General features: G+C 39.7%; 1 protein-coding gene across 3 annotated transcripts in view; it reads left to right on the top strand.

Moving 5' to 3' along the window:
- The window catches only part of FHIP1A (FHF complex subunit HOOK interacting protein 1A), a 225,063-nt gene that overhangs the window by 147,864 nt on the left and 57,973 nt on the right, over positions 1–19,226 (top strand). For all 3 annotated transcript variants that reach the window (XM_010968500.3, XM_074377296.1, XM_074377298.1), the window contains exons 4-6: positions 2,709–3,335; positions 13,943–14,101; positions 16,228–16,314. In XM_010968500.3, the coding sequence (XP_010966802.2) occupies positions 2,709–3,335; positions 13,943–14,101; positions 16,228–16,314 (873 nt within the window). The remainder of the gene's footprint in view (positions 1–2,708; positions 3,336–13,942; positions 14,102–16,227; positions 16,315–19,226) is intronic.

The following is a 19,226-nucleotide window of genomic DNA, read 5'->3' as shown; positions in this document are numbered from 1 at the left end:
TTTATATTGCTTAGGAATTTCTGAGAATTATTCATTGTTTTTAACTCAGTGTTTTGGTCCTTTTTTAAGACATTAGTACAAATTACTTTGCTTTTACTTCTATTTATTTTATGAAATTAGAACAATTTATAGGGAAGAAGAACTAATTAGCCTTAAGATCTCATTTATATCTTTTCATACTCACTTCTAATCATTCATCTGTTTGTCAGTATATTTAGTTTTTAAGTTAAATTATTTCATGTATATATTGGCATGCAATATGATTCACTTAGTGTTTATTTTTAATAGTTTTAGTGTATGGTGAACATTGTGTGGTGTATAACATAGTGATTATAATTCTCTTATTCTTGACCATTTGGGTTAATAATATTTTTATTTTTCATTATTGAAAATATCATTGGTGTGAACAGTTTTAAACAAATTATTTCGAGGTTGTTTCCTTGGGGCATTTTCCCCAAAGTGAGTGTAACAAGTCAAAGGGCAGGAACAGTATTATAGCTTTTGTTACGTATTGCCAGATTGTTTTCTGGAAAGATTGAGCTAATTTGCCAAGCCACTATCAGCGTATAATACACAATCCCAGTTTTAGGCAGTTTAGACAGTGTGAGCACACATGAGAAATATAATTACATTTCTGCCCCGAGGCTTAGTTGTATGGATAGCTCTCAAAAGTAAACTCAATACGTGGACTTTGACATTATAGAACTGATAAAGTGTATAGTTAATTTGTTCTTCAGAACGTGGGGCCTTGAAGTTAGAACTTTGGGGCTGGAGAGCATGCTGTGCTGAGGTGGAGCCCCCTTTTGGACAAGTGTGGTACTGAGCTCCCTCACGGCCAGAGCAAAGGGAAGGGAGGACAGCAGTTCCCAGCATTTCTGCCACTGAGGTCATCAGGCCTGCGGGGAGTCCTGGAGGGCTTCTTGGAGGGTGGGGGAGAGTCGGGGGACTCTGGAGTCTGAGTGCAGTGAAGGAGGGGGATGGCCAGTGGGTAGACCCCGGCCCTTGGTCATTGAGTCTTGTAACTCCTAGGTATCTGCTAACAAAGCCCCTCCTGGCTGAAAATGTCAACTCAAGGGTGCTGGGGTGAGTTTTTTCTGATGGTATTTTAAATTTTATAATGGAAATCGATGGAGTTTAGAGATTCTGTGGAAACCTATTTATTCATAAGGATATATTAGCCTAGTCTATAAAAGTTCCTTTGCCCTGCTTCTGACAGAGGAAGAACTTGGACTTTTCCCTGAGAAATATATTTCCCTCATTGCTCGTGCACACTGACATAGCATGGTCCCTTTGCCAGCCTCTGCAGTGACTTGCAAAAATTCTGTAACCCAAATACCAGAACGCGTAACAGCATGTCCTAGAACTGAGCTGGGAGGGGACTGCTGAAGTTAAACATATTCCATACAGCATGCAGTTCAGACAGGCAAAAAGGAACAAGTTAAAGTCGTTGATGGAATGTTTGATTGTCTAAAAATTAATGTGGGTATACATTTTAAAGGAAGTAAATTAAATGGATATTATCATAGAAATTCCAAGTCATGAAGTTAAATGGAGGTTGAGAGATAGAATTGTTTTAATTTTCAGGTCCCAAAGTAGAAATTCAGTCTTGATGGGCAGAGGAGGTAGGAAGCATTCAAAATGCCAGCGGTGGTAAGGGAGAGACACACTGGGGCTGTCATGTGACCTAATTAGGGCTTTATTTATTTATTTATACTGTTAATTGAATTTTTTCTTTTTTGGTGGTAAGATGCATATAACGAAGTTTGCCATCTCAGTCATTTATAAGTATATAATTCAATGGCATTAACTTAAATTCACAATATTATGTAACCTTTGCTCCTATTTCCAAAACTTTTTCATCATCCCAAACAGAAACCCCGTGCTTTAGGGATTTATTTTGTAATTGGTTATCTCAGAGTTTTCTCCCCGCTGGCTTAAAGAAATGCACAGTTCAGATCCTTCATTTTTAGAATTTCCACATATGCTGTACGTTGTTCTGCTAGGTATGTGTCGTGTTTGTTAGTTTCCTTTCATCCTTCCTGATGATGCTTGGTTGAAGAGGCTGCCAATCCAAGCAGAGGAGGGAGGGTTATTGTTCTGTTGAGGGCATGTGTTCTACTGCTGAAATCTCCAAATCAGCTCTATTTGTAGGAGGACTCCAGTAGTCTTACTTATGCAATGTATTTGAAAATTAAAGAGCACTATTATATTCTTGACAGTTTAGAAGAGAATTTAAGAACTTGTCATTACTTTGAAGACAAAGACGACGACTATTTTTCCATGTTTCTTTTCAGTCTTTTTTCAGTTGCATGATTTTGGCATAGTTGATAATAATGGGTCTGACTTGATACAAGTGACTTCTTTTTTCATCTAACATATCACTTACAGTTTTTTATTTTGCTCAATAGTCTTCATAATAATGAGCCCAGGAATGCATGTAGCCTGATTTACATAACCACACTACTTTATTTGACATTTAGGTTGCCAGCGTTTGTAACTATTGTAAATGAACATCTTCAGACATTGTCTTTCTGTGGTTTAACCCCTTCATTTTATTCTCATGAGAGAAACACAATGCTCACATACATCTTGTTGGGGGCTGTGGCTCTCGCATTTATTTCCATGAAGACTTGGTACGGTTAGTGGTGGTGTGTTTTTGTAGTGACAATAAGTGTCAGATGGATGACAAATGCTTGGTTTGGTTACAGGTTGTGAAAATCTTAGAGAAACACGACCCATTGAAGAACACCCAGGCAAAATATGGGTCCATCCCTCCAGATGAGGCCAGTGCTGTGCAGAATTATGTTGAACACATGCTCTTCTTGCTGATTGAAGAGCAAGCCAAGGATGCTGCCATGGGGCCAATCCTGGAACTTGTGGTCTCTGAGAACATCATGGAAAAACTCTTCCTCTGGAGCTTGAGGCGGGAGTTTACGGATGAGACGAAGATGGAGCAGCTGAAGATGTACGAGATGTTGGTCACCCAGGCGCACCAGCCTCTGCTGTGCCACAAGCCCATTCTGAGGCCCCTGATGATGCTGCTGAGCTCTTGTTCCGGAACAGCCACCCCCACTGTGGAGGGGAAGCTGGTCGTCCTGCTGAACCAGCTCTGTTCCATTCTTGCCAAAGATCCATCCATTCTGGAGCTCTTCTTCCACACTAGTGAGGACCAGGGGGCAGCCAACTTCCTCATCTTCTCCCTTCTAATCCCCTTTATTCACCGGGAGGGGGCAGTGGGCCAGCAGGCCCGGGATGCTTTGCTCTTCATCATGTCTCTCTCTGCCGAGAACAGCATGGTGGCCCATCACATCGTGGACAACACCTACTTTTGTCCGGTAGGTCCTTCTTGTTGGCCTGTTTCCCACCCTCTCTCCGGCTAATGATAAAAACTTTTTTTTAATTCCTTTTTTTGCAGCAAGCTGTCCTGGGCACCTTCTATGAAAAAATGTTTAGAGGAAATCTTTCGGAGGGAGCGGAGGAGTCTAAGTTGAGATGCTGTTTGGCTGAGCAGTGTCAGCTCAGAAGAAGCCAACAGAGGGAACTACATGGGTTACCATTTCTGAGTTCATTCCTGTTAGGTTAGGACCTGTTTTAGTTTTTCTCTAAGAGCATATCCTGAACGATGGGTAAAACCTGCACTTTTGATATTCTTAGCTTTTCAGGTTAATTTTGTGTCAATACATTGTGGCATATGGTGAGACCCTTCACAGCTGTTTTCTTGAATTAATTTGTTTCCCAGCAAGATAATGGTCATAATTTTAGATCGAAAGCACTGATTTTATTTTAAGAAGTAAATACATGTTTACAGTTTGAGGTAGAAAGAAATACTCTACTCTGTATAGTTTCTTCATCATTGGTTTGGTGAGAAATAAAGCGTCAGGTCTTTTGCAAATGCTGGAGTGGCCAGGCCCAGACATAGTTCTAGAAGAGAGTGGAAGCTCTCTGAGACTCTTAAGGTGCCACAGGGTTCTGATTATTTTCTGGTGTTAGTGTTGTCTTTGGAAGGGGAATTTAAATGACAGATTATAGATTTATATCTTTTTCTGGTTTGTCGGATGTTGGGCCACAGCTATTTTAATTTTTCCCAACTCAGTGAACATTTCCAGTTTGTTTCCATTGTCTGTTCTTTTTATCAGTCATCTCATGTTTCCTTATAAACCATATTTCCTTAAATATGCCTGACTCTGCTAAAATAGTGTGTAAGACCATGAGTGAGTTTTGTTGGAACAGGCTAGGCAAATTGCCATAAGTAGATTAGATTCCTTATTAATTAACACTATGTGGGTAGTTCTTGACCTGGGGCAAGGGCATTTTGAAATACCTGTGGTGTGTGTTTGGTTGTCAAGGGACATGGGGTGGCCTGGGAGGGAGGTCAGCTGGCATTTAGTGTGCAGGGACCAGGGGTGTTTAATGGCCAGTAGTTTGAGCACACACAGTAAGGAACTGACCTGCCCCAAATGCTAATAGCAATCGTAGTGAGTAACATACTGTATTTTGCTTTGAGGCTCAAAAGCAGTAATCTTCTTTATATTACTAAATTCCTGTTTTTACTAATAAACCAGGGTCACCTAGCATTTGGTGAATATTTATTTCAAGGGAAACACATGAGTAAAAATTTTGAAATAAAGAATTTCAGTTAAGCTCAGGGTCCCCTGCGTCTCTTATCTTCTGGGTTCTGACCAATGGAATAAGAAGTTGTACACAGATTGAGAGTGCAATGGGCAGTGAAGAACCGATTCCATTCATCTGTGCCAATATGTTAAATCTCCCTTCCTTATCTCCTTCAACAGTGCAGAGTTTTTCATAAACTCTTCTTGAAGAATATATCTTAAGGTGAAAATATAACTTCTCACCCTGAATCCAAGCACCTTTGGAATACGGTGCTGTATTAGTTTTCTATTGCCACTGTAAGAAGTTACCAAAACCTCTCGTGGCTTTAAACAACACAAATTACTAGTTTACAGTCGTATTGTCTTATTGTAGGTTAGAAGCCCAGCAGGTCTCACTGGGCTAAAATCAAGATGTCAGCAGGACTTGTCTTCTTTCTGGAGGCTCTCGTGGTAAGTCTATCTCCCTGCCTTCTCGGGCTCCTGGAAGCCGCCCGCTTTCCTTAGCTCACGGCCCCCTCCTCCATCTTCACAGTCAGCAGTGTCACACCTCTCTGACCATCCTTCTGTAGTCACGCCTCCCTCTCCAACTTTTAAGGACCCTTGTGATTACATCAGGCATACCTGCATCTTTCAGGACAATCTCTCTATTTAGACAGCTGATTAGTACCCTTAATTCCATCTGCAGCCTTGATTCCCCTTTGTTGTGTAACCTGATCTGTTCACAGGCTCAGGGATTAGGAGGTAGACAGCTTTGGGGGGACTAATACTCTGCCCACCACCATTGCTATATACATTCAGCTTGGAGAGCTCTTGAAGAAGTTTGATCGAGAACAGCATAATCAGAATGCTTGTAGAAGTTTAATCTGACTACGTAAGTTTGGGAGATGCTGAGAAAGTAGGGACACACATTAGGGTCTAGAAACGAGTGGTGGGAATGAGAAAGAAAAAGAGAAGCTGGGTCTGAGAAGTGATGTGAAGGGAGAAGCTAATTAGACAATGACCCTTTCCATGAGGAGCTGGGCAGAGGTTTGAGTCTGGACGTATTTGAAATATCTTGGGGTGGTTCTGCTGTTACAGAAGGAGTGCTGGTATTGAGACAAATCAGCAAAATATTCAGGTGGTTCACTGGTCGATATGTACAGGGCCGTTGTAAAGTTACCATTTACAAAAGCAATACAATTCTAAGATATTTTGAATAAACCTACAAAATACGTAAAAGGCCTTTACAGGGGAATTTATAAAACTTTATTGAAACGCATATAAGAAGACTGAAATAAATGGAAAGCCCTGTAGTTTGTAGGTATTGTGTAGGTAACACTTTTCCTGCAGATCAATCTGTAAAGCTAATGCAATTTATGTTTTCAACTTTTTATTATGAAAAAAGAGCAAAATTGAGAAAACTTGGAAGAATACCAAAATGAACACCATATACACACCACTTGCATTCAAAATTGTTGATATGTTGTCGTGCTTTGGTATATTTCTCATCTATGCATTTTAATTTTTGCTGTGCCATTTGAAATTAAGTTATAGACATTTAAAGTTGTTACAGACATTAAATACTCTAGTATGTATCTCATGCAAATAAGGATATACACCTACATAATCACAATACCATTATTATTATACCTAAGAAAACTATATAATAATTTCATAATATGATCGAATATCCAGTTTCCCAATTATGCCCAAAATGACTTTTACAGATTTTTTTTTCCAAAATGGAATTCAATACAAGATACATTTCTCTTTTTTTTAAATTTTTTAAAATTTTATTTTATGGAGGGGGAGGTAATTAACTTTATTTATTTATTTATTTAATGGAGATACTGAGGATTGAACCCAGGACCTTGTGCATGCTAGGCATGCGCTCTACCACTGAGCTATACCCTCCCCCCACAAGATACATTTCTAACTGTCATGTCCCTTTAGTCTCTTAATCTGTAACAGCCTGCCACTTTTTTCCCTCATGACAGTGACTTTTTAAGAGATGGGCCATTGTCTGTAGAATGTTCCACGTTCTGGCTTTGTCTCTTGTGTAGCTTGACTTGTTCCATCACTCATATTTCCTGCAGATTGGAAGTTAGGTCTAAGTGCTTCATTAAATTCAGATTGGATACTTTTGGCACGAGTGGTTTACAGTTGATGCTGTAGGCTTCTTAATGCTTTGCATCAAGCAGCACGTGTTAGGTCGTCCCACTATTGGTCATGCTTTGCTTGATCCCTTGGTTGGTTAAGGTGGTGACCCCTAGATACCTCCATTGTAGAGGTAAAATTTCCCCCTTGTTAATTCTAATATTTAATTTGTGAGGTGTTAATGGGACTTAAAATCCCAATAGGGTTTTTCAAGGAATGTGACAAATCGATGCTAAAAGTCATATAAAATAGCTGAGATGATTATGAGTAATGGTAACAATAATGCATTTGTCAAGTGCTTACATTATGTCAGATACTGTTCTTATGTATTTATATATATTAATTCATCTACTCACAACCATAGATACAAGTGTTACTCCCTTTTTGTAGATGAAGAAATTCAGGCACAGAGACCTTAAGTAACATACAAGGCTACATGGCTAGTAAGAGAGTCAGGATTTAAACTTGGGCAGTCTGACTCAAGCACCCATGTGCTTAACCACTGCCTTATACATATGTAATGAAATATAAAATATCAAGACTTCCTATAAAGCACGAATCATAATGAAAAGATTGGAGTTAAGAACAAAAACACAGATTAGGGGAAGATATTTGCAAAACATTTAACAAGTACTCAAAATAGACAAAAATATTTGTTATACTATACATTAATAAGAAAATGATGAAACCGTCTATTAGATAAATGGGCAAAGGGTATGAATGGACAATTCACAGAAGACACCCAAAGCTGATAATTGTGTGAAAATATGCTTATCTTCCTTACTATCAGGAAATACAAATTGAATCCACAGTGAGACACCAGATAATGCTCCTCAGAGTGGCTAACCCTTAGACGTCTAATAAAACAAAGTGCTGTCAAAGGAGTGGAGAAACAGGTACTCTTGAGAATATAAACGGTACAATAACTCAGGAAAGCAGTATGGCAATATTTAATAAAATTGGATATTTGCATCCCATGTGATCCTGCACCTTCACTGCTAAGTACCTGCACTTGGGAAATCCGGCACATGTTTACAAGGATACATGCACAAAGGTATTCACTAGTGATCTGAGGAAGAGAAAGAAATATATTAAGGGAAAGATAAATAAACTGGTTTATTCTGTGTCAATGGAGTATTACTCAGCATTCAAAATGAGTGAATCATGGAGCAACATTCCACTGTATGTATGTACATATATGTATACCACATCTTCTTTATCCATTCATCTGTTGATAGACACTTGGGTTATTTCCGTATCTTGGCTGTTAGAAATAATGCTGCTGTGAACATTGGGGTGCATGTATCTTTTTAAATGAGTGTTTTTGTTTTCTTTGGATAAAAATGGAATGTTACTCAGCCATAAAAAAGAATGAAATTTTGCCGTTTGGGACAGCATTGAATGGACCTGGAGGCTATTATGCTTAGTGAAATAAGTCAGATAGAAAAAGACAAGCACTGCATGTTTTCACTTATATGTAGAATCAAAAAGATAAAACCAGTGAACAAATATGACAAAACAGAAATAGAGTCACAGATACAGAGCAGAAACTAGTGGTTGTCAGAGGGAATAAGAGTGGAGGGAGGGGCAATATAGGTGAAGGGGATTAAGAGGTGCAGACTATCAGATATAAAACACCTAAGTCACAAGGCTCTAATGTGCAGCACAGGGAACAGAGTCAGTATTTTATAATGACTTTGAATGGAGTGTAGTCTATACAAAAATCTATGTTGAGTTATGTGGAAACTAAGATAATATTGTAAGTCAGCTATACTTCAATAAAAAATAAATCCATTACACTTATTAGCACAAAACTGCATCTACAGGTGTGAACACCAATAAATATAAAAATAAGTTGAGTTAAAAAAAGTAAGTTGCAAAAGATTATATGTGTTAGTTCACCACTGTGGCTACTTTTGGGGGCAAATGAAGGAGAAGGGGCTGTCTTGGGATTGGAGTAGGGTTTAGCTCTGTTTGTAATGTTTTGTTTTTTTTTTTTTTAAATAAAGAGCACTCTGGAGAAATTATGCCCAAATATTAAAAATCTGTTAAATCTTGGTGATGGTTTTCTATTCTATTATGTTTTATATGTTTGTAGTACTTCATACTTTTAAAACTTAAATGTATTAGGACTAGAAGGGAACATGTTTTTAATGTTTAGATTTCCACTTATTATGTTTTAAGCAGGTTTCACAGAGTAATTGTTGCTTTTATAAAGACGCATTTTAAAACACTTATAGTTCCTTAAAATTGGAGGAAAAACATCTCCAGCTGACCTTATTTGCTAGAATGGAACACAGAGCTTCATTGTGTTAAGTTGCCCCTCAGGATAGATCCCATAATCTCATTTGTACCCAGTTTTCTATAATTACATCTGACAACATAATTAAAAAAAAAGAGTCCTCTTTATGTTGAAGATAAAAGCATACTCTATTAACCATCCAGCTAAGGACCACAATTGACAAAAAGCTTTCCCTAATTAGTATGATTGTCAAAGTGTGTTAGCATCAGGCTTTGGGAAGACTAATAACTCCTTCAGGAAACTGGACCACTTTTGCAAACTTCTGTTCTTGTGGCTGATAGGAGGAGCTGGCTGGTTCTGCTGCCTCCTGTCTCAAGATGGGCTTTCCCAAGAAAAGGAGGAGCATGAAGATACCCTAGGGAACAATTTAGTGCCAGCAAATGGTTGGGGACTATATGACCCTATCTTCTTTTGATTTTTTTTTTAACCCAGTATTGATGATTAAGCCCTTGTCACTTGTTACACATGAGCAAGAGTAGAAAACAGCCTATATATACATTAGGAAATGCAAATTGAAATGAGCAACCTTTAGGTATACAGCTGCAGGTAGAACATTATTTATCCCATATCTAAAATTTATGAGGCTTTTTATTTTGGCAAGGTGTCACAAATGCTCTCCACCAGGTGTTTTGCTGCTAGCTTCAGACTAAAGCCATCTGTTCAAAATCTTTTTGTTTTTGCTGAAATTAACTGGGTACTATTAGATGTTTAAAGTTAAAGATGGACCTTTCCTGACTTGCTCACTGCTCTGTGCATGTTGCCTTTCTTCCGTCCACTGGTTACATTGCCGTGTGTAAACCATGATGCTCCGCTCTTCACACACAGTGTTTCCTTTAATCCTTGCAACAGCGCAGAAAAGAAACTGAACTTTAGAGGACTTAAGTAACTGCCTGTAAATGGCAGGGTCAGGTTCAAAACCACGTTAGTCTGATACTGAAATCCATGGTCTTGATAGCTACCATGCTAAACTGCTGTCAGGGAAGTGGTTTGCTTTTTGAATTGTCTGTTATCCTTATGGGTTTATATGGTGATTAGTTTTTTAAGACTCTTAAAAAAAGATACATTAAAAATATTGGGTTAATACTTAATGTGTTGGGAATAAATATAATGTTTTACAATTAGTTTTTTTTTCCATTTTTAAAATTGAAGTATAGTTAGTTTACAATGTTGTGTCAATGTCTGGTATACAGCACAATACTTCAATCACATAGGAACATACATATATTCATTTTCATATTCTTTTTCACCATATGTTACTACAAGGTATTGAATATAGTTCCCTGTGCTATACAGTATAAACTTGTTGTTTATCTATTTTATGTATATTAGTATCTGCAAATCTAGAACTCCCAGTTTATCCCTTCTCCCACCCTTCCCAACAATCACTTTTTCGTGGTCAGGATCAATAAAAGGCTAAAATAGTAGATGAGCATTTTTTTAAAATCAGCTGTTGAATGTCTATGTATTTTTTTTAAAATTTCAAGTTAAAAATGAAGCTTAAGAATCAATAGATGGTGCCATTAAACTCTTGGAAAAATTATTGACAGAGCTGTTGTTGCCCCTCCTTTTCCCTCATCCTGTTGTCACAGCAACCTGGGCATCTCTTTGTGTAGTAATCATCTTTCTTGTGTTTATTAGTTTACCAGCTGTCTTCCCCATCTCACCTGTCTGACTTGTTCAGTGCTCTTTCCGCAGCACCGGCTGGCTGTAGAGTGCCTGGCCTGTAGTTAGTGTTCTAGAAGTATATATGGAAGAAATCTGACTCTGAGCAAGGTCTTGGAAAGGATGATGTAAATATTTAGCAGGAAAGATTTGGAATCTTGCTCTTAAGACCACGTAGTACTCTTCATCCTGCGGGATACCTTCTCCTGTGTTCCTTTGCTGCTCTGAAGGCTATGGCGGAGACGTTCTCTGGCTCCACTTCTGGTAGCGAGAACATGGCAGGGCTCCATGTCCAGCTGGACCATCCCTCTGTCCAGGCAGGCTTCTGTTCGCCTCTCAGCCATGCCCTCTTTTTAAAAAGTGACTATTAGGTATGTGCTGTTTTTAATTACTGTCACTGATGTATGTAATTTGAAAATTAATGTTGCTGTAATTATATTGATATACTGAATAGTTATTCCCAGCTTTTTAGTCAGACAAATTAAGCCTGTCTTTATGAATTCATCTTCAAAGCCTCAAAGTGGTTAAGGAATCAGGAGTATGCAGACTTAAAGCCTTTGTTCTGTGGGTAATTTAGCATGAGTTAGCAAACATAATTGATTTTCAAAATGTGGCATCAAGATTAGATTTCCCTTCAAGGAGAACTTTTGGTCTCAGTTCTCTCTTGCCAGAGGTTTCTAATTTATAACAGGCAACTCACCGGGGTCACAGTCAGAAAACTGTAATGAAAGTGATTTGTTTGGGTATGTTGAAGTTAAAGGAGTTAAATACTTTAAATAGGAGACATTCTCCTTTGGGACAACAGATGCCCTGACTTTGTAAAAGAAATAAGTGCACTATCTGGTTTACTGTTGTACATCCTGTACTTAACATAGTTCCGGGCCTGAAGGTGCTCAGTGATTTTTTTTTTAATGTAAGTGAATAAATGAGTGAATAAAGGTCCCTAGGAAACAGAACAGAGAAATGTATATAATCTTTTGATTTCTCCAATATTGTTCATCTCTTTTTCTTACTGCCTCATACTTCACTGTGGGCTCTGATTCCATATCCCTGCCCAGACTCCCTCCCAGGGTGTCACTTGGTTTCCCTGCACTAGGACCTCCAGGTGCTCAGTCCCTGGGCCTGTCCTCTGTGGTTGAGCTGGGCGTCTTACTCATGGGAAGCACCACCAGCCTCTGATATTCGACATACCTGCCTGTGCTGGACAAGTCATCCGCACCTCCAGTGTGGACTGGAGTGAATGAGTCAAGCCATGCAAGATGGAGAAGACGGCTGAGAAACTAATAAATGCAGGGAAGAGAGTCACTCCACAGGGGACACAGAGGACGCTGGGGGAAGAAGACAGGGGAAAAGGAGAGACAGCCATTTGTAGATAATTTTTCCAAGTTCAGCATACCTTCTGACTTTCTTTCTTTGATGCCAAGCAGTACGGATTATTTTGTTATCTCATATGTCTCAACCTCCCTTCCCTTCTCTCTCTGGTCTGCACAGCTTGAGGTACCATCTACACGGCACCTCCTGATCACCATCTCCAGGCTGGTCCCTCTCCTGAGCGTTAGCCCCACATGCTGTCTGCTGGGCTGTCCACTGGGTCCCCGAGCTCTTTATTCTGTGCTCCAAGACCCTGCAGGATCTGCCTCCTGCTTACCTTGCTAGGCTCCTTCCACCTCTAGTTCTCCACCCCCATAGTACTGCCTTCTCTTATTCCTGGAAGATGCCATCTTCTCTGTCTCCTTTGAGCTTTTGTACATCTGCTGCAAGGAGTGGTTTTCCCTCCAGCACTCTTTTTCTGGCTAACTCCTATTTATTCTTCAGCAGCTTGGATATCACTTCTGAGAACATTTCCTGCTCCGAACACTCCAAGTCTGGTGTAAGGGCTTTTTGTAACATCCACAGAGACATATATTTTCTGTCATGTAGTCTGAGCATTTTTCCACTCTTATAATTGCTTGTTGATCTCTTATTAGACACTGAGATCAGTGAACACTTTGCTGTTTGTTTTCTGGGCCTAACTCAGGAGTGAATGTTTTCTTGAATGTTTCTATCCCGTTGAGTCCCTCATCACCTCAGGGCTTACCCTTGAGCAACACCTTCTCTCAATCACTTCCTGGCTTCTGTTCTGGGCCATTTCTGTCCATCCTTTGCACATCTGCCAGGTCAGGATCCCTAAGGTGCTGTTTGGCTAGCATCACTTCCCAGCACTGCGAAGTTAATTGTTTTCCTTGGTCCTATTCTGCACAAGTGCCTAAAACCAACAGATGCTCAACGTGGTGTTCCTTTTCTCCATTTCTATCTCTTTAAGGCATCACTATTTTCTTAATCTTGATGAATCTTAATCCTGGTGAAGCTGAGTAATGGGACAATTTGGAGTTCTCACTCATCCTCCCTTCCTGAGCACAAACGCTGGCAGTGTCGTTTGGGAACAGAACACTGAGGGAGGAGGAAAACCTCATGAGCTTTGGGTTAATACTGGATAGATAGATATTGCAGTTACATCACCCTGGCTTCCACTTTACAGGTGACACTCAGCTCTTTGCCCCTCTTTCTCCTGCTGCTGCTGCTTCAGTTTTGACCCCCTTTTGCTCTGTTTGAACTACTGACATCACATCTAACTGACCCTCAGTTCTTTTTTCTTGCTATAATTTGTGGAGATGAGATTAAAGCGCTTTCTAAACTGTACCCATGCAACGTGTCCATCATGACTTTAACATGTCAGCAGGAATCTTTGTCCTGAAGCTACTTGTGGTTCTCCTGTGAGATCTTCTGTACGGGGCCGCCTCAGTCCAGGGCATCCTCCCGTGGGCAGGAGTGTGGGCCATCCCTGCATTTGCACTCAGCGTGTTGTAATATAACGTGTTCTTTATGGGTTTGCCCCTCTCTTCAACACCTTGGGGGCTGGAATCATGTTTTCTTCCTCTTGCACATGTCTCTCTCACTCCCCCCCACCCCAACCCAGCATACGCCTGGCGTGGAAGAGATCAGCAACGCACAGCATCTGCATGTGGATTAGCGGAAGACCTCTGGGGCTTCTGGTCCCCCTGCTGGAGTTGTCCTTCCCTCCTGCCTCCACCTGTTGAGTCCTCCCAGCCAGCTGCTGTCGCCGAATGCTTGACTACCTTGCTACCTAAAGGACAGTCTCTGGCCCAGCGGCAGTGGAATCACCTGGAAGCTGTTAGTTGCAGGTTAAGAACTTGGGGAAAGAGCTTATTAACATTTTTATTTCCGAACACAGGTGCTTGCAACTGGGCTCAGTGGTCTCTACTCTTCCCTGCCTACGAAGCTAGAAGAGAAAGGCGAGGAATGGCACTGCCTCCTGAAAGACGACTGGCTCCTGCTGCCTCCCCTCGTCCAGTTCATGAACTCCCTCGAGTTCTGCAATGCCGTCATTCAGGTACCGGGCAGTGAGGGGACCCCGTGTCGTGGTCCATCCAGAATGCAAGCAACCTGAAGGATCCACTTATAAGCATCCCTTTTCTTACCTGAATAAATGTTTATGGAATACTAATGCTTTGCTTTAAGCACACTGAATGTCCTTGAATGAGGGAAAATGTTGTTAGTTGATAGGTTTCCGAGAAGTTTTAATTGAGAAAAAAAATGAGTAGATTTTCTTTATCTTCCTTATAAAAAGTGTTAATTCTGTTTTGATTATCCACTTAACCATCAAAAAGAAGTCCAATGCCTGACTCATTAAATAGGTATTTTTAGGCTTGTGTGTACTTCAGATTATACCACTTTTACTTCAAGGTCTTCTTGGGAGTCTACAAAGGAAAACACTTTATTTTGCTTAATGGTGCATACTACATAAAGAATATTGTTATCCCAATTGAATTTAGAAGAAGTTAAGCATCATCTTAGCAACACAAATTAAATTTGCTTTGAAATTGGCCCGCTTCGGGGAAAAAAGAACCACTGAACTCTAGTATATTTGGCTTCTTGATTAGATTTTTACCTTCAGATTTCTTGTTACTGTTTTCAATAAAAACCAAATTTTATATATATTTAAGGGCATAGTAGGTTTTCATCAAAAATGTTTTATTTCTATATAGCACAAATATTTCCTTAATATTGGATTTATTAAGAAATTGAATTTTCTTTATGGTGATTGTAAGATGAAAAATGTTAGTTATAATCTGTTTATCTACCAAATAAAGAAATAGCTTCTGGAAGAAAATGCAAGTAAATTACTTTAGTTCCCATCTCATTTTTATTGCTAAGTCAAAGGAAATTTTATTTATGTATAAGATAAATGGATTATGTCTTGTTATTTTTTTTCCTTTAGTATTGCATCCTATCAACGTTTTCTTGCAGAAGTGTGTGGAAATAAAAAAGATGGAACTATTAGTTTCTCCCCAAATGTACACACAAAGAGAGATTATCAGTAATTTAAAGATCTGGCCTCTCTTCTCTAGAAATTGCTTTTTACTTTATTGTTTGCCTTTATAATTTTTTTTTTTTAAGAAAGAGAAGTAAAGCTAACAGGCATGGACAGAGAAATGACACATTTCATAACACATTTTGAGATGGAGGCCAGTGTGTTTGGGGGAACTAGTGAAAAGATTACAGTTGGCCCCCTGTATTTGCAAGTGCTGTACCTGTCGGGTCAACCAACAGAGGATCTGAAAAAATTAAAAAAAAAAAAAAAAAGTTCCAAAAGGCAAACTTGAATTTGCTGTGCACCAGCAACAATTTACATAGCATTTACATTGTTTACAACTATTTACATTGTACTAAGTATTAGAAGTAATTTGGAGATGATTGAAGGTATATGGGAAGATGTATGCAGATTGTATGCAAATACTATGCCATTTTATATAAGAGACTTAAGCATTTGCAGATTTTGGTATCCTGGTGGGGTGGGGGCATCCTTGCACTAGTTACCCACAGATACCCAAGGACGATTGTACCTATAAAAGATATTAGTAAGGGTTATTCCGGGATAAATGTATTTTGAAAAATAAATATAGGAAGTATCATACCGCTGATGATGTGTTCTGCTTTTGAAAAGTATCTATCTTTTATGAAAAGTTTCTAAATGCCTTCCTCCCCAATATAAACGATTATCAGGAAATGTATTTTAAAATAAGAATTTTTTTCTGCTAGCAAATGAATGTATTTAAATGTCCATTTTGACAATTCTTTTGTTTGTTTGTTTTAATTAGTCACAAGTAGAGATAAGACAGAGATGAAGTTATGGAGCAAAAATTATACTTTCCAGTTTGCTGATTTTAATTTATGAGTCCATATGTATATCCGATCTATTTATTAGCTGTTTTTTCAAATAGAAACTTAAAATTACCAGGGTTTTAAAAATTTTCAAGTCCAAGCTGTTTATACTGGAATAAACCATCTGGAAAAATTATATGGCAGTTTGAAGTCTGATTTATTCTTTAACCATGAAATAAATGGCCAAAATTTGGCTTTCCTTTTTGAATTCAGGATATACACAGAAGTATTTGTTTTTAATAAGACCTAAAAATTGAACTCTGTCTTTTTCATGACTACTTGTTTCTCCCTTAGGTGGCTCACCCCTTGATTCGTAATCAGCTTGTCAGTTACATTTACAATGGATTCTTGGTCCCAGTCTTGGCTCCTGCTCTCCATAAGGTCAGTGATCGGCTGCTGTAATTTTTCCTCTGTTCGTAGTACAACCGATGGAAGCCAAGGAAGGCGAACACAGTATAGTTGACTTGATGGTGACTTGAGCCTTATTTCCCTTCTCCTTCCATCCTTATTCCTTACCAATAGCAAACACAGGTCCTCAAGATGTCGACAGCCTAAGTCTGATGGGATCCCTTGATGTCATAGACTAGGGCCTTGTCAATGTCAAGTTAAGGCAGTCTAAACAAGGACTGTCAACTAGACCGGCTCTTGTGTCTACTTGAGTTCATAGGTAGTGGCTACTTGGGGCTCTCTGTTGTGCCATCCCCTGAGCTTAACAAGTCTGTCAAAGTGAGCACATGGTTTGCTGAGGACATGGAGAGGGGCACTGGTAGCACCAGTGCTATGGAGTTGCCATCTGCTTAATAGAACATAATTTTTTATTACAACAGTTTTATGACAGCAAGAATTAAAGTGAAGCCAAGTTAGGGTCCCATCAAAGGCTGGCTGTCTCATTAGCATCACTCTGAGTTCCTCATGATACGCTCATTTTGTATAATAAATCAACTGATATCTTTTCTGTTGTGAGCTGTCAGGAGACATCCATGGACCTGGAATTCTAATTTTAAGGAGTTTTTTTCTTCACTAAGAAAAGAGACATATATAGTATTTAATTCAGAGGATGTTTGTCCAGTTATTGGAGTTGCCAGCCCTGGTGGGGAGAGAAGCGAGGAGCAACATATCACATGCCTTTTGATGGAACGCCCACCTTTGTGTATCTGGAAGTTCCATTTCCATGGGCTCCCATCTTACAGAATCCAGGAGTATCTGATGGCGGCAGCTTTGAAGCCTGGCTGTACCTCTGATGGCAGTTCTGGTTCAGAGCAGCAGGTCTCGATGGAAGATGTCCACGTCTTACTATCCGTGCCTTTTGAGCAGAGTGGTGATAATTCCCAAAACAAACAGGGCACTTGGCCTGACTAGGAGTTTTGTGTTACTTCACGGTTCAGGAGGTAATCTTGGATGTGGTTTGAACATCCCAGAATATTGAGGGTTCCCACAGAAGGGCTATGTCTTTGAAAATAAATTTGTCTTAGAAAATATGGGACATATCTTTGGAAAAGACAAATCTTGTGTTTGTTTCCAGGTGGTCCTTCCGTTAGTACCTTGCTGTTCTGGAGGTGGGGTGGGCATCTCGTACTGAAGTTCCCTGCCTCTGGAGGGAGGAATTTTCCTAGCGCCCCGGAAACTCTTTGGGAGTAATTATCCATGTGCACTTTCGCATGTTTTGGCTTTTTTCCTCATTGATTCCCATCCTTTTTCCCACTGACCGGCTGATAGAAAATAATTCCCCAAGTTGTTATTATGATAGCAATAATGACGATTATTATTTGTTCGGGATATTTTATGTTATTGTAACTAGCATACTTTGATGTTACAGATACTAATGATGATGCTTTATCCATAATCGAGGATGAGGTGCTCCTCGGAGAGCTGCTGTGAGGCTCTGACTGGTCACTGGGTACTTCTCCTTCCTAGCACTTACCACAAGTGAAAGTAAATCATGAAATGTGCAGTACCTTGTTCAGTGTCTCCACAAGGCTTTGCCTGCTTCTTGGGAGGGGAGAGTTCACACCTGTTTTATTCACTGGGGAATCTCCAGCGCCACACAAAGTACCTTAGACTTAGAGGGTTGAATAAGCAGCACACATATGGAATGAAGCTTGTTAAAGTGCCAGGCAGGGTGTTTGCACTCAGTACAGTCCCAGCCAGTGGTGCATGGAGAAAAATAACAGCACTTTACGTATATTAACTAATATTGTTACTTAATTATGCCTATAATTAAAATAAGAGATTTAAGGAGGGGAGGGTATTGCTCAGTGGTAGAGTGTATGCTTAGCATTCATGAGGTCCTGGGTTCAATCCCCAGTGCCTCCATCAAAAATAAATAAACCTATTTATCACACCCCCAAAAAACCCCAAATAAAATAAACCTATTTTAAAAAGTCATGAAGTTATTATAAATACATGGTTACTGTGGCAAAAAACAGTCAATACTGAATATATAAAATGCAAAGTGAGCATTACTATATCAAATTTGAATTTCCACCCCCTAATTAAGATTCCTTAACTTTTATCCATTGCAGACCATTTCTCCCCAGGGCTATTTAGCAACTGAGGAGAATATTTCCTTCTTAATTTATTTTTCTCCCTGCTCTTCATCTTTTATTGTTTGTGTTTTTATCACTTTGAATTAAAAGGTTTAGGAAGGCGCAGGGCAGCAGGGGAATGCGGACAGCTTCTCTGGCTCCTGGCTCCCTGAGTGGTCGATGAACAAATGAGCCTTTCATGAGTGGCAGGACAGGAGCTCAGAGGCAGAGGAGGGAAGAAGCCCAGACCCTGGTGTTTCTTGAGGAGTTCCCACTGGGAGCAGACACATCCTGTATCCTCGCCTCGGACATGGGAAGGGATGTCCGGAAGTCTCAGGTCTATCATAGGGGCTCCTGCCTGTATTTTTCACATTCTATGTCCCTTGCCTTGAGCCTCGTTTCATATCCTAAATAAGTTTCCTTTGTGTACTATCTCAGCCCCAATTTATGCCTAACATTTTAGTTACCTGCTGTCAGCGGAGGCCTTTTGCAGAGGTGAACTTACTCTCTCTGCATCTCATAAATAATATAAAAAATTCAGACTTAAAATTTTTCCCACATCACAATCAGTACTCCTAGACAGTATTTCTCGGCATTTCTTAACCAGAAATGAAGCCATTACTAAGGGTTGGGTAATAAATGGTGGGGAGTGGGCAGGTCCTGACAAGTGAAGACTGTCTCCACCTTTCTTCTCCCCACTCTGTGTTCTTTCTTTGCAAGTCATGTGCTGTCTTCATCCCACACCATGGGATGGCCGATCATTCCTCT

The sequence above is a fragment of the Camelus bactrianus genome, chromosome 2, assembly GCF_048773025.1.
Source record: "Camelus bactrianus isolate YW-2024 breed Bactrian camel chromosome 2, ASM4877302v1, whole genome shotgun sequence".
NCBI classification, from domain to species: domain Eukaryota; kingdom Metazoa; phylum Chordata; class Mammalia; order Artiodactyla; family Camelidae; genus Camelus; species Camelus bactrianus.
Note: the sequence above shows the minus strand (reverse complement) of the source record. Positions and strands in the feature narration are given on the sequence as shown.